The sequence below is a fragment of the Barbus barbus genome (genome assembly GCF_936440315.1).
Source record: "Barbus barbus genome assembly, chromosome: 30".
NCBI classification, from domain to species: Eukaryota; Metazoa; Chordata; class Actinopteri; order Cypriniformes; family Cyprinidae; genus Barbus; species Barbus barbus.
The window spans coordinates 22,115,136-22,132,209 of NC_136758.1; the positions used below are offsets into that span (position 1 = coordinate 22,115,136).

Consider the following 17,074-nt stretch of genomic DNA (forward strand, 5'->3'; position numbering starts at 1 on the left):
TCACTGCCATTTTGGGTGGATTCCATGTGATCTGTGCAGTTGCTCGATCGTTGCTAAGTGGTTGCTAGGTTCATGTTCAAATCTCTACGATGTTGTAATATTTAAGCAATTTGTGATGTAATTAATGGCCCTTAAGCGCAAATGGTAAAGGGCGAGCTATGCACCAAAATTGAATTTGCTTGTTCAAATACCCAAAACCTTAAGTATGAGCATCAGACATGGGGGAAAAGCAGCGAAACCCCTAAAACTGTTATTAATTGTGGAGGGCGACAAACAGACGGGCAGATATCTTGAGGACTGGACTGCTGAGGTTCTCTTGTGTATCAGGCACCTGAAGTTCTGCCAAGAGGCTCTTTAAGCGCAGACAATTGACAAAAGATGCTGATTTCCATAATCAGATGGTAAAGATTTCTAACACACAGATTATCTAATTTAACAACACTTCTCACCCTGACAGACTTGTATTCAACACAGATTCAGACACACTGCTCTGTCGGTGAAAAGACCTAATGATGAAGCACTTATGGGGCTATATCTGTAACAGACAAGTCAAGCAATCTCTAAAATTGCTCAATTGTACAGCTCAAATGACAGAATTAGCAGCAATTATCCTTTCATCTGTTCAGTGTTAGTCTTGTTAAAAGCGGCAGTCCCAACACGGATCCTAAGTGCAAGCACAATTCTGTTAGGTTGTGTTTTTGACCACAAAATTACATTTCTGTCCTTGTTTACTCACACTCAAGTTGTTCTGTTGACTTTCAATCTGTCGTGGAACACAAAAAACAGATCGCTTTTGGAATTGTACATTGTTCAAAAATATTATTACAAAATAAAATTATTATTTTCTATTTTATTACATTTAAAATGTAATTTATGTGATGACAAACTGAATCATCAGTAGTGATTTACTATTAATAGCAATAGCAATATTGAAAACACAACATTTTTTCTGGATACTGAATAGAATTGGATATATTTAAAACAAAGATTTTGTAACTTTTAAAATATCTTTACTCTCACTTTTGATCAATTAAACATCCTTACTAATGAAAAATGTTGTCATGCCGTAGATGATCTTAGCACATTCATGATGGTTCAACAATGTCCATACATCATTATTTAATTATTCTTTTTAGTTTATTCGTTTAGTACATCAAATCTGTCTAAATTATTTCTTCATGAATCTGACTGATCTGGTTTTCACGCAGTCATCATATCACTTCAGAGGACCTGAAATATAGCTCACAATGCTTTTTTATGATACTTCTGCAGCTTTATGAGATTTTGCATGCTTTTTGAACTCGAAAGCTCCATAGGGATCTGTACAATCCTTCCAAATTTCTCCTTTTTGTTGAGGGTGAGTAAAAGATGAGGAATTTTTTATGTTTTGGGTGAACTAATCTTTAAATCATGCATTCCTTTTGCTGGATGCAAGGTGCTAATAATGGTTTCTTACAACCATTAGAGCAAATATAAAACAGCGTAAAAACCACACATTGAACGTTTTCATGTCATTTTAAATGACTGGTCAGTGAGTCACGAGTTAAGTAATGCTCTTTCATTTTCTCTATCTTCACAACCTACAATAACCATAAAAATCATTGACAGATCCATAGCGTTCCCCAAACTTGTATCAAATGGTCTTATCATCAAGACCAGACTTTTTTTTGCTGCCAAAACTTTTGCTTGGACGTCAATAAGCAAGACATTAAGTTTTAGAGTGAAATCTCATCCTGCTCTCATTAAATTATTAGTTGACTTCCAGAATAAAAATTTCCTGATAATTTATTCACCTCTATGCCATCAATGACGTTCATATATTTCTTTCTTCAGTCAAAAAGAAATGGGTTTTTGAGGAAAACATTCCAGGATTTTTCTTCATATAGTGGACTTCAACGGGTTGACGGTCCAAATTGCAGTTTCAATGCAGCTTCAACAGGCACTAAACAATCTCAGCCGAGGAATAAGGGTCTTATCTCGTGAAATGATTGGTCGTCATCTTAAAAAAAAAAAAAAAAAAAAAAAAAATGTATATAGTTTTTAACTTTGCACTAGCTCGACTTTACACATTATGTAGTCACATTGGAAAGGTCATGTGTGACATACAGGCAGAAGTACTGACCCAATGTTTACAAAGCGAATGTGCAAAGAAAGTCAAACGGCCTTTACAAAAAAGGTAAAACAAAAGGTAAATCAACATGTCAGATCATTTCATAACACTGGTATATTTGTAGCAATAGCCAAAAATACATTAAATGGGTCAAAAGTATAGATTTTTCTTTTATGCCAAAAATCAATAGGATATTATGTAAAGATCATGTTCCATGAAGATATTTTATTAATTTCCAACCGGAAATATATCAAAACTTCATTTTTGATTAGTAATATGCATTGCTAAAAATTTTATTTCATCAACTTTAAAGGTGATTTTCTCAATATTTAGATTTATTTGCACCCTCAGATTCCAGATTTTCAAATAGTTGTATCTCAGCCAAATATTGTCCGATCCTAACAAACCATACATGAATGGTGATGATGATGTATAAATCTCAAATTCAAACAATTGACCCTTATGAATGGTTTTGTGGTCCAGGACCACAAATGAGATGGATTATTTCGCGCTACCCTACCTTTCTGAAACGAATTACACAGACGAAGTGCAAGATGAGCATTCCTGGTTAAAACGTCTATAAATTTGTATTTATTTTTTTTTAGAAAACGACAGATCGTTTCACAAGATAAGATCCTTATTTTTACCAGGGATTGTGTAGAAACTGCAATTTGGGCCTTCAACACGTTGGTCCCGTTCACTATACAAGTCCACTATATGGAGAAAAATCCTGGAATGTTTTCCTCAAAAACTTTAATTTCTTTTTTCGACTGAACAAAGAAAGACATGAACATCATGGATGGCATGGGGTGAGTAAATTATCAGGAAATTTTCATTCTGGAAGTGAACAAATCCTTTAAGTGCAACATTCAGATTCCGGAAGGTGCTTACATCCTGAGAGTCAGCGCTCTGCTCCGTGTCTGCTATTGATCGGCAGGTACTGTGGTGTCAGCATCAGGATCCCTGGGGGACGGTCATGTGACCCTTGTTAAACACGGTGCAGCCTGCAAAAGTCAGCCGCGCTGGTGACGTCAAAGGTAGGTTTGCGTGCAAATCTCCCGCAGCTTCCCTCGCAACCAACATCTGTCCACAGGGAACACAACAGCTGGCCAGGGAACATGTCAGTGAGCAGGCCGGCTTTATCTTACATCAACCTGGCTTTCAGAGCAAGGGATAAATCGTGTCACGCGGATCAGCGTTATCACCGTAAACCCTCACGGTTCCACATAGATGGGATTGGAGAGCGAGGTTCAGAGAAAGACAAAGAGAGTGATATATATATACACATTGCTCTTTAAATAATTAAACTTCTGAACTCAATTGAATGTCCGAGCAAACACCCAGAACATCACCATTACAGTGCTGACAGTACAGAAAACGCTACCCGCTGGAAATGCCAATACGTGCTCTTCCATCCTGTGTTTCTTCAAAAATAACTCCACTACTACCTGTTCAACTGCAACTCTTGTGTAACCTCATCTTGTTGCTATGGAGATGACATCAACAACAGAACAGACACATTAATCATCAAAGCTGTGTGTAAACGCCGATGCATGTGCCTGTATGTGAAACAGGCTTTTAAAGGGACACGAGCTCTGAAGATCCTCCCATATATCCACCACTCAGGTGCCAAGTTCAGATCCTGTGTTCATAACAGTGCCATGGAAACAAATGACAGGGTGTCATTTCTCATTGCTCACTCTTCACCAGTCACTGTGCATGCACGCATGAAACCACTAAAGATTTGCACCACTCTAGTGCACCTACTGTCAGTGCAAAACTCTGCTCTTATTTCACATACGCAGCAATACCAAGGTCATGAGTTGATTCCCAGGGAATGCATAAACTGGTCAAATTTACCTCGAATGCATTGCAAGTTGCTTTGGATAAAAGCACTTGCCAAATGCATTAAATATGAATAGAAATATTTATCGAAAAGCAGCTTTTATATAAAGCTACTTGCAGTTAAGTTAAAGTGTATATTTATCAGTATTTTCACTCCCTGGGAATTGAACCTATGACTTTCAGCTAAGCTACAAGAATTAAAAAATATATATTTTTCATTATTGAATAATTCTTAGAATAGCAATATTAAAATAATTTTATTTATTAAATAATTTCTAAATCATATTATTTTATTAAAAACCTTTAACTGAGCAAATACACCTTATTTCTATGTAAGGGTTATTTTAGGATGTGCCAGATTCATAAATGTTACTGCAACTTGTTTGATATAATTTAAGATGTACTATTTCATTTTTTGTGCACATTTCCATGTGATTATTGAAGCAGTCATTTTATACCCGTGTGAGAAATGTCTTTCGCTGTCTTTAAGCCATTGTCTAGTTACATTTAAGTGAACAGGGTTGAATTTCCCCACGCAACACTAATTTTGTTGCCGTATTTGCACAGTTACCTGATTTGCATAATTCCTTTGTGAATCTGGTGCTAAAACAGTGCAGACAGCATGTGCAAATGACGCTAGCAGCGGGTGCAACTCATTCTCAGTCCGTAAAAAAGCAAAAACAACATTTTCTTGAGGTCTGGATCTCTTAATTTGATTCTCCTCTTGGCCGAAATTAATTATTCCTCCGTAAACCCCTGGGGATTGAGCATCTATCAAATGTTTGTTTATTCAGACTCTTATTTTGCTGGTTTAATTTGCCCCTTACTGTCTCATTATGTAGAGTGATGCATGATTGCATAGCAAATCCACAATGAATCTGAAATTAAAACAGACTTAAAATAGTCATCTCATTCATTAAGTAGGCCAATGAGGCTAGAGAAATTAAATCAAATAGCAAATGAACAGGCATACGGCTAATCATGTCTCTGTGACCTAACTGAAACTTTTTTTTCTAAAAAGTATGAAATAAACAACTCTAGAAAACTTAAGAGACAACACTAAGTTGTGGAAGGTTTGCCAACATTACTGTTGTCATGCAATGTTAGTGGTGTTTGCTAAGGTTGTCATCACTGTTACTAATTATCTAGTCTCGCGTAGCCAGACCTTCAGACTGACGGCTGAAGGTCTGGAATATATGGCCATTTTCATTGGCCAAGGCCTGCCCATGAGGCCGTTTGACCAACATGTCAAACAACCGATCATAGTTTGTTTCGTTTAGCGTCACATTTCGGGGCGTGGAAATGTCGCCACAATAACAAACTCTCGGATGTATTTGAAAGATTATATGCCGCGAACTTTAAATATTTCACATACTTTTGAAAATCCAGCGTTTAGTTGACCCTGACAAGTGTTCGTCGTCACAGTTGTAAACACGACGGCTTTCTTCTTTCGTGAGGGGGTTTGGCGCCACGGCATCTTTGTTCCCCAGCGGACCGAAAATAAACGCAACACTGCATAATTGAAAAATCCTGTATAATTCAACCAGTCAGATGACGACTTCGACATTCCTGAAGTGTTTCCAGAAAAGAGTGCCATATGCATCAGACGTTTAGCCAACGTTCCGTGGACATGACGTCTGAGGCTAATTATCATACTAAGACTTGAGGATTTGAATAAATCCAAGTGATTTGAGTAATGACCTGGCAGACAATAAAAGAACCTAAAAATTGTATGCACTCACATCACATCAAATAAAGAGTCTAGAAGCTTTTGACCTGGCACTGTAAGGAACTCTCACCCTAGCATCATGGCAAAAACTTCTGCACATGCAAGTACCACCTAGATCAGGGCTATATGAAATCTGTTTTCCCAAACTCAAATAAAAAATATATGTTTTAATGGTTAAATTAAATTGTATTAATCAAAAAGCATGTGTAATTAATTGAATCTCTATTTTACATAAATTTTTCTGGATTCCATTTTAATGGCTTCATTAAATATTAATAATCAAAGCATCTCTAATTAACTGATATATATATATATATATAATTTTTCCCATCTGTGCATTTCATTCACACAGAGACACAAAGAACATGCAGGATACATATTTAACTAGTATTTTAGCGGCTAGTCCATACAGTGCTTTGATTTAAGTGAACTGACCTACTTTTGATGTATCCATCCAAAATTTGGCAAATTCCATGACATTCCACGTTATACAGGAAATTCTGTTTTTTTGACTGGTTCCGTCGGCGATTTCTGCATTGTGGAAATAATAGGGCCCTACTAGATCACCCTAGCAGCCATGCCACAACATTCTAACAACCAGTCACAACAACCCAACATCATGTTTGCAAGTTTTGCACAAGCAACACCGTCGAAAAACCACTTAGACCACCCTAGCAACAACCTAATAACCATGCACAACGCCCTAGCATCATATTGACACGTTTTGCCAAAAATAATCATGTAACCACCTAATCACCCTAGCATCCACTCACAAGAACATTATATTCACATTGTAAAAAAAAAAAAAAAGGTAAAAAAAATAATAGTGTTTCAGTTTTGTTTTTATGCATTTCCTAGGTGTATAATAAAGAAGTTTAAACTTCCCAGAGATATTATAAGGCTCTTTGTGCAATAAAGAAAAAAAGACAAGAAACCTTTAATTCCAAAAAGCCCAGAGCTCAAACTTACACAGTTCATTTCAATAAATAATAACCAACTCGACACTGTGAGTCTCAGCAAGCCATAAATAAATTTTGAATAGCAAAGCTGTTAAATAAAATTAGATGAGTGCATTAGAAACAAGCTCTAAAATGATATCTGGAGTCGAGTCGAGCATCACAGCAGATGAAAAACAGCCCCAGTGCATTGAGGGAAGATTTTAAATTGAATTTTAACTTAATATTAAGCAATCCTAAACAAAGAACATGTGGATTGAATTCCTCAAGTTAAATATTTTGACCAGGTCAACCAAAGCTAATACTGCAACAGGAGACAAAACACTCATTCTGCTGCGAATATGATGTTCTTATTATTGGGGCAGGAATGAAGGGGTTAAATCGGGCGACACTATACTAGCATCAGTGGATTAGCCATTCCCAGCCAGAACCCTTTCTCACACACATACACACACAAACACATCAGTTTCTCTGTTGCTACAGCAACAGCTTACTTTCCATGTCAACTGCAATGCTGTTTCTATGGAGACACATATACAGAAAAAATTATTTGCTCCACAGCCAGGGACCAGATGGCAATGAACTGTAAGAGTCACATGGAATGGCTTTACTGTTCTGACTAACTTGCAGACACAAGCACACCATAAACACACACACGCGCACACACACACACACACACACACACACACGCACACACACACACACACGCACACAGAGAGAGTATACTCTCAAGCATTTATCAGCCTTTGACTAGAATCAGTCAATACTCAATGAGAATCTAACGAGTCCCAATTCATAAGTTTCATTCCCTTATCAAACAATTATAAAATGTTCTCTTATAGGAATCAATTCAATCAACATTTACTGATAATAAACTTGAGATAACAAGTCACACCCCTGAATATTGACACATTCTGCACACTCCTGCAAAGCCTCTTTTAAAAAAGCAGTTATCTACACTACAACTTAAAATACAGCAATGTTTTAAAACAGGCCAAATCTTTCTAACTATATTCTATTATAACATTTAACATAACACTTTCCAATAAAGTTAAATACATCAACATTATTTAATGCATTAGATATTAGATATGCATTAGATAATACTGAAAAATAAACACGGTTCACGATCAATTTTTTTAAATTTATGATTAACAAATAAAAATGGAAAATTTCTCAAATTGATTCACAAATCATTTTATGAATCTGTCCATTGCTGATCTGAACGGTCTGATTCACTGCAAACGAACTGGAATTCCCAGCAGCACCTGCAAATCTATAAGGCTTTATATGCAAAAAATATGAACTACAAATGTTCGGTTTAGCCTGTTTGTCACAGCTATTTATTTTTGTTTTTTAAAGCAGCTGTTTTCAGGCTACTGGAAAATGTTAAGCAAATGTTTGGTACTGCTAAAAAAAAAGAGAAGTCAAATAAAAAGTGTAAAAATGAAATGAAAACTAGAGCAAATTAAGGTCAGCACTTAAAGATTTAAATTAAAGATTGATGTCTTGATGCAGAGTGGTTTTGGCATCCTTACCTGACTTCTGTCCTTGTCCACTTTCTTAAAACACTTATTGAGGGACAGATTGTGCCTGACTGAGTTCTTCCACCCCGTGGGGGCGTTGGCAAAGTAAGGGAAGTGTTCCAGGATCCAGTTGTATATGTCTTTAACTGGCAGTCTCTTGGAGGGGGCATCTTCTATGGCCATGAAGATGAGGCAGCTGAAGGAATAAGGGGGTTTGCAGTTCGGGTTCTGCTTGGCGTCGTAAGGGAGGTCCGAGTGGGCCGGGGAGGGCGGGGTGTCATCGTCCAAGTCCTGGACGGGACTGACGCTCCTCAGCACGGGGTCACCAAAGCTGTTGAGCAGGTTCTTGCTCTCGTGGAGCCAGTTGAGGTTAGTGAGTTCCTCGTCCTCCATGCTACCCTTCTCCAGTTTGATGGTGGGAAGAGCCAGGTCCATCTCCTCAGCCTCCTGCAGGGCGCGTGTGATGGAGCTCGCCTGATAGAACTGGCTCAGGCCGCTCGCAACGCTGACCCCGGAACTTTCCGGCTTCTTACTGGGAGGCATAACCGGACCCATTTAGACCAAGGCTCCTACAGAAGACACCAAAAAGAACACGATCACAATCACAGAAGGTCAAAGGTGAAATTAAAACACATTAAAAGCGTAATTTGGGACAGTGCAAGAGACCACGAAGCAGGCTTTACACAAGATATTTCTCAATTCGAATCCGCTATTGTACAAGTTAACAGACTGACAGTCTTGGAGGATGACTAAGATCACTTGATGTTCAGATCACTGCAGGAAGCCCTTTTTTCCATCCAAGGGACCAAACATTCTCTGAGAGCACAAAAGAATGAGACTATGAGAACCATCCTACTCTGTCAACAGCAAGAATGCGCGGCACGCAAGTCTGCTCTCTGAGATGATGGAACAGCTATCGAGCAACCGAAGACGCCTCGCTGTAGTGTGAAATATTTCAAGTAAATGTAATAACGCTCAAGGTCATCTACAAATGATCTGCTGTTTCATGTTCTCTCAATTGCTCTTTTTATAGTGGCCATACACATAAAAATACAGATATCAATACATATATAATGTAACAAATAGAGATATACAGTAACGCTATGATAATTTCTTATCATGATTATAGTGACCAAAATTATCATGGTTGCCAGTGTTATCAAGGTATTGTTAAAATGTGCTGGAAATTTTCAAAACGTACTGACACATGATAATTGATTAATAAATGATTATATGTATGATTATACGCATAAATCAAATACGGTTTTAATAATACTTACATTTACAGTTAGTCATTTAGCAGACGCTTATCCAAACCGACTTACAAATGAAGACAATGGAAGCAATCAAAATCAACAAAAGAGCAATGATATGCAAGTGCTATAACAAGTCTCAGTTAGCCTAATGCAGTACACGTAGAAAGGTTTTTTTTTTATTTATATAATAAAAAGAAAACAGATAAGCTAGTGCTAGTGTTGTGAACAAGCTGCAAACGAACAGAGTGCAAGTCTAAAAGGGACTTAAAAAAAAAAAAAGAATTAGAATAGAGAGTGCTAGAGTTAGAGGGTCAAATAAAGATGGAAGAGATTTGTTATTAGCCAATTCTTGAAGATGGCTAAGGACTCGGCTACTCGGATTGAGTCGGGCAGGTCATTCCACCAGGAGGGAACATTTCATTTAAAAGTCTGTGAAAGTGATTTTGTGCCTCTTTGGGATGGCACAATAAAGTAACGTTCACTTGCAGAACACAAGCTTCTAGAGGGCACATAAGTCTGAAGTAATAAATTTAGGTAAAGGGGTGCAGAGCCAGTGGTGGCAAACATCAATGCCTTGAATTTTATGCGAGCAGCTGTTGGTAGCCAGTACAAATTGATAAACAGAGGTGTGACGTGCGTTCTCTTTGGCTCATTAAAAATGTATCGTGCTGCCGTTTTCTGGATTAATTGTAAAGGTTTGGCTAGAAGATCTGCAAAGAGAGCATTGCAGTAGTCCAGCCTGGACAGAACAAGAGCTTAAAATATGAAACGGTAATACTAATCTTGGGGAATTTTTATCATGATTTATCGACAAATAAGACAGTAAAATCATGTGACAATAAGAAATGTTTCTCAAACACCAAATCAGCATATTAGAATGATTTCTGAAGGATCATGTGACACTAAAGACTGAAGTAATGGCTGCTGAGAATTCAACTTTGCCATCACAGGAATAAATTATTTTATATTTTAAAGTATATTATAAAACATTACATTTGAATTGTAATCATATTTTACAATATAACAAAGAATAAAATCTGCTTAAATATTTATGCAAAGTCTTGGCCATTTTAAGATGTCATCACAACCAGCACAAATGACAGCCATAGTATTACTAATCTAAAAATTACTGACTATCTATTTCAATACACTAACCCATAAAGAACTGGGTGTGACAGAGGGGAAAGATATTATAGGGGCATGTCAATCAGTGAATCAAATTCTCCGAACATGACACCAGAAAAACAGTCTGCGACCTTCCCTGTGATCGGTCACAAAGATCACAATTTATGTGGCGCTGTCTCTCCTGCCTCGTTCTCTCTCTCTCTCAACACACCCGGTCCATCTACAAAAGCAATTACTAGAAAGTCACCATCAAACATGATACTGCCGAAATTATTCTACGAAAACACAAAAATCAAACACTGCCTCCCCTCTTCAAAGAGCAGATTATGTTTTTTTCTACAACAACAAGACCTCTACTTTACACTGATTGTCATTCAGAAAAGAGAAATACTTAAAGATTATACTTTAGCGCTGCAGAGAGAGCATTTTGAAGTGGAACGAAATCACCATCCGCACATTGAAATACAACACGGACATGAAAATCATTCATGAAAAATCAATGTACTGCATCTTTCCAATGAGGAGCGCTCATCTCACTCAGCCTCCGATGGGGAGCTCCGGTCCCGTGAGCCGCTGCACAGGAAAATTATATTACAGCTGACAGTAAAGTAATTTAATTGCACTGTTGCCATGACAACGCAGGGCTCTGTTTAGGCCTAATTTGCTGGCAACTGCCAATTGTGTCCCGAGAGACCCGAAACATCATTCTTGACCATTATTTTCGACTTCAAAGAAAGTTTTTAGCAAAATACTTCTGAGTATTACACGATAAGGAAGAGCAATGATGTGAATTCTCTTTTCCTGGTTCATTTTAGAATAAAATTTGCTGTCAGATTTAAGATTTTACAAGAAAGCATGCAGTATTTTGCGATTTCATTTAGCTCAAAATGTGAGAGGGTCACTTTGAATATGGAAAGCTAATTTGTAACACTTTTTCTAAGAATATCCTCAAAATGCAAACTTTCACATTGGCTGTTAATGGGCCCAAAATAAAAGAAAAGCATGCATACTGGATCCCACATAAGTTATTGTTGTGAATGACACATTATACTCTATGTCCAGGTTCAGCTTTGTTTCTGCAGGAGTGTGTTTCTCTGGCAAATAGTTGTCAATGTGCTCCAGTAATGCGTCCAGATGACAGCAGAAAGCAAGATCACAGAGGGTGGGTTAAAGCTACAGATAATTAGGCATGATGCTCTGATCAGAGCCCAAATACCATCTGCCTGTCTAAATCAACATTTGTTTGGCAGCCTCATCATAAATCAGTGATTAAACACATGCATACATTCAGTTTGCGTTTAATACAGTCATATACAGTACATCTGCATATGCAAGTGACTGGCCGTTGGGCTTGAATAAATTAACATCCACCCGTGTCTGCCATGTGTTAAAATGCATAACGATATTCTATAATCGGCTATGTTCATTTACATGCCAGTATGAGTGACATAACAAAGACAGCACGATGACAAAGAACAGCACATCGTTCCCTCATCACCCATATTAACATCTGACTATTAACCACATGCACGAGTGCCAAGAGAGATCCTCTATTCAACACGCAGACGCGGACCGTCCTGATATTACAAGCCAGCCGACTGCCAAACTGTCATTGTTTTGCTCGCTTGATTGGGAGAGCTGTGTTAAAACAAGCACGAAACTCATTTAAAGTGGGTGAAGAACAAGTAATGAGTCTATTCATGCTGGTAATAAATCGCTCACTGAGTCACTCAGCCACAAAAACAAGAAAAAGTAAACTTTATGTGCAACTTGGCTTATAATATGTCACATTCTCAACAAATTAGACTAAACTAGAATTTTACAATGTCAGAAGAAAATGCGACTGGTGTAAAATTCGTTAGTGGTTGCCAGGATGCCGCTAAGGTCATGTCAAAATCTCCTCAATCTTCTTCTCTTTTCATGCAAACCTGGCGATGAACTAGAATCAATGGGATTTAAACGAGAGCAGCTTCCTAGAAGAGTTTGTTTTGTTGCTTGAGGGTAAAAGTATAAAAAAATAGAACCACACTGTAATAAATAATCAGATTTAAGAATACTTTGACAAGTACTTCAGCTTTACATCAAAACAATTGCCATCCATCCCACAAGACTCCTATTTCCTTACTCACATCACACTTAATATCAACCTGACATATAAATGGGCCTTTGAGAAAGTAAAAATACACTCTGTACCTGCTCTGAGATTTCATTCATAAGCTTGGCGTAGGCTTCTCTCAGCTCTTGTGACAAACACTTTCCTTCCCTCTAGACAGAAACACATTTATATGTAATCTCACACCACGGTACCCATATTTCCGAGGCACTCCAAAGTACGTAATAGCTCTGTTTTGAGGGCATAAACAACAGCCTACGTCAAAATCCCAGCAAGCCTTGACTCATCTGCTCAGAATGTTTACCTGTAAGAATTCTCTCAAAGGGCGTGACCTGCGGAGGCTCCTCCTCCTGTGGAATCACATGACATGCCCTGGGCACGTCTGATTGGACGCAGGCCCGTGAGCTCCTATGAGCTGCAGAGACACGTTTGAGTGAAAACAGAGACAAGAAACGTCATTTACATGAGAAAAACAAACTTAGCTGGAGGACTCCTGGCATTTTCTTGAAGCCGGTAATCAACATGTCACGTGCTGTCAATACTCGAGGAATGAAGGAGAGGTGAAAGGTCACGTTCTCTCTGCCACAGAGGCAGTAAATAGCTGCACTCAGCCTGTTTTTAAAGCGGCTCTCTTATCACTCCACAACAGAGAAGTGGCAGGTAGAGATTTCATACGGCTCAAAGTAAAAACCATGTCCAACTCAAAGCCTCGACTAAGCAGACACAAAACAACCACTCTGCGTTCAAATAGCCCCAATTACACGAGAAATAATCAAAGGGCTTTAATCTTGGCATGAAAAAACATTACAAAAGTTGCAGCGAGTCTTTTTATCCCATTTGAAACTACAGCTTTTAATTACAGCTGGTCTGTGCAGCTCTCTGCTCACAGTATTGTTATGCCCAGAGCCAAGTATTGAGCAAGAGTTTCCACAGCTTAACACGGTTATCATGGGTTAGTACTTGCAGAAATGATTTATAACCAATCTTTTGATTAATCTACCCTAGTGTATTTATTCAAAGCCAAAAAACCTTGTACACAGACACTCTGTGAACAATTTCACTATGAGATGCTGGTTCACACAAGTGACTTAGAGTTGTCTGAGCATAGCTTTCATTCTTAACCAGGAATGTTTCATGTTTAATACAAGGTTTGTTCAGGTTTGTTCAACAACATTCAGGAGGATGTTTGACAAAATATGTAAACTTCTAAAAACAAGTTTTGAGACAGTTTAGTCTTCTCTCTTATCTGCCCAAGAGCAAAGCCCCATTTTACCCTCTGTGAGAGCAGACGATATCTTAAACTGGATCTAAACACATCTGGTATATTTATGAATGGCTGGCTAAATAAAATGTCCTTTCCAGTGTTGTGCACTGTTGTTTTTATATACATATGTTTTTTAAACATTAAAAAGAGGCATATATTTTTCTTCATTTGTTTTCATTAATAATTATAAAATATAAAAATAAATTTTAAATATTATATTTGCTGCGTTATAAAAAGTATATTAGATTTAGATTGTAATTTATTTAGGTAATAATTTTTGGCAGTTTTTAAATGAATGAAAAAAATCTCAAAATGGTGACAGCAACCATTTAAATTTAGACTATATTATATATATAATCTATATAAATTTAGATTATATATAATTACACACACACACACATACGATGAATTTGAATAAATATTATTCTACAAATCTATCTAGAAGACCTAAAATTCTATGTAGATTCTCAAAAAGGGTCAACTATTTTTTTTTATCAATTCATTTACATGAATTCTCCAAATGAATCAATTCACTAGAATGTATCAGATTTTCCAGTGCTAAATATGAGAGTGCATCTGTTTACTAACTTAACTCTGTCGGCAGTAAAACCACATGCAAATTACAATGTGACACTGAAAACAGCAATGTAGCTTTGTGGTTGCGCTACACTGCTACTAGGAAAAGACTCTTGAAAAAGCTACAGTATTTTGAAAACAACCAAGCGACTGTCATGCTACTGAAAAATGTAGTAAAATCACTCCATTTAGTCTCGAATGCTCCTTTTTCCCCTCCATAGCCTTCCTGTTTGAAATCCTAACAAGGTTATTTACTAGAACAAAAGTAAATTCCACCATTTCAGTAGCATCTAAGTCAGGGGCGGGGAACGTTGATCTTGGAGGGCCACTCTCCTGCAGAGTTTAGCTCCAACCCTGAAAAAAACCTAACTGCATCCTGAAGACTAGCTGGTTCAGGTGTGTTTGATTAGGGTTGGAGCTAATCAAACACTCTACCTAGTAGCCGAGAGCTCATTAAAGCAGAAACAAAGACTCGATAGTGTCAGACGCTGCATATATTTTCCCCACAGAGGTCAGTAGGGTAGATTATGACTCTTCTGTGGAGATAGAAACTCCAATTCCTGCTGGTTTCAGCTCTGACTGGGCTGCTGCCCACAAGGAGAGCTTCAGTCAGGCTGCAGCGGCAACTGTGTCACCACACTTACTCCGAGGCACATGGGCGTCCGTTACCCTGGTAACCGAAGGATGGCTGGGACAGAGTGACAAGCTGTGTTAATTCTTTCACCCGTGAACCCCAGAGGATCACCGCCATTTCTCTTCATTTCCATCGGAATCGGAGACCCCATTAAAACTGTCCGATTTCCAGCACATCTCAGCTTATTACCACCATGGCTTCATTCTTTTTTCTTCCAGATTTCCTTATTGGATACATCAGAGGCAAAGAGAGGTACAAATTGAACAAGAGCTTTGAATAAATGCTGTAATGGATCTCAATACAAGTACAAAGCTGTGTTCAGCCGTGGATTTATATCCATAATATAATCATGCTTAATGGCTCTCAATCACATCTACCAACCCCCTCATGAAGCAATGCAGCCTCCACCATGACCATTCTGACAGCAGCGTGAAGAACTGAGGTCAGCCTCGCTATAAACAGCACTGGACTTTTCTTTGTGCTTAGATCACAATCCTGTGGCATACTGGATACCCAGGCTATGAGACAGCTAGTTTGTAGTTAGTAGTGATCAAAAATTTCTAAAACAACAAAAAAAAAAATATATATATATGCGCTTTGGATAAAAGTGTCTGCTAAATGACTAAAAGTAAAGTAATATATATATATATATATATATATATATATATATATATATTTCATAATGTATTTGACAAAATATTGTTTTATTTATTATTTTATGCATTTTACACAATACATTTCTAATATTTTCTTTTTTACTTGTATGTGTGCGTGTAAAATATATATAAAAATATTAAAATAATCAAGAACATTACAAGAAAATACACGTGATAATAATATTGGAAAATATATATAATAATAGTATCATATAATATATACACCCACCCACATTAATTTCATAACATTAATTGATATTAATAAATACATTATTAATATCAATTAATGTTATATTTTTTTATAAAATGCACAATTGTACAAAATTGTACAATTTTGGATTTACATAGACATACATGTACTCTGTGTACATATATACATATATATCAGCACCAACAACATCAGCAGCAGGAAAACCCATGCATTCGAATTAATGCGTCCAATGCTTCGAATTAAACCAGAGACCTTTCTGACAGCATTTACGATCTTCAACCATTAAGCAACCACCACCCAGGACAGGCCTGCATGGGGCCGGAGGGGACAAATGGTGATAAAATCAGAATGGCTGCAGCTCCCAACCCGGCAGAGATGAACCGCATTCGACGATAGCGAATCTGACAGAGCTGCTGCGTTGATGCATATGACCTGCTACACCGCAGAGCCCGCTTTTATCACACCGCAAATCAAATGGACCCAGAGCTTTTAAACCATGTGGACACACACCTTGACATTCAAATTCCCTCAGAATTCTCCTCCCATTGGTTTCTATCTTCTCCGTGGCGGTCGAGCTGGGCTGAGGTTTAACATTTCACAGAAGGTCAGTGAACATAGTGTGATTTGAAATCCAGCAGCTTTATCTCTATTGTAGAAACCGGCCATCTCCCCATGAATGCCACTGCCCTGCTGGGGCTCAGCTAATACATCAAAGCATCCAGGCATGAGAGTACAGGCTAATCTAATCCCAATGACAGAGGCGTGAGCAGAGAAAAATGTCTGCACAACTCTCCAACACATGTACAGGCATATCTCGACAGGAACCATGGGAGGATGATGGTTAACTGTATCCTAGTCACCACGCTCAACCTGGGGCTTGCGGTATGATGGAGTAAGTCCCTGTTGTTGCGAGCATCGGCTCAGGGCCTGCGGAGAACACCCGCGAGACAGGAAATTGAATTTGCCAGTGTATCAGTGACAAGGGAAACCCAGTTAGCAGCTGAGTCCAAGGATGCAGGGCCTCAAGGGGAGAGGGCACTTAATGAAAATTAAGACGCTGCTCACCCAAACCA

At 38.0% G+C, this 17,074-nt stretch overlaps 1 protein-coding gene across 6 annotated transcripts in view; it reads right to left on the minus strand.

Annotated features, from left to right (window-relative positions):
- Positions 1-17,074, minus strand: part of LOC306850809 (forkhead box protein N3-like) — a 94,842-nt gene that overhangs the window by 59,017 nt on the left and 18,751 nt on the right. For 4 of the 6 annotated variants that reach the window (XM_079386700.1, XM_079386703.1, XM_079386701.1 and 1 more), the window contains exon 2: positions 8,179-8,735. In XM_079386700.1, coding sequence (XP_079242826.1) covers positions 8,179-8,721 — 543 coding nt within the window. In that variant the 5' untranslated portion in view covers positions 8,722-8,735. Of the gene's footprint in view, positions 1-8,178; positions 8,736-9,446; positions 9,580-12,740; positions 12,950-17,074 lie in introns of those variants that run through there. The other 2 variants (XM_079386702.1, XM_079386704.1) reach the window with 2 other exon arrangements.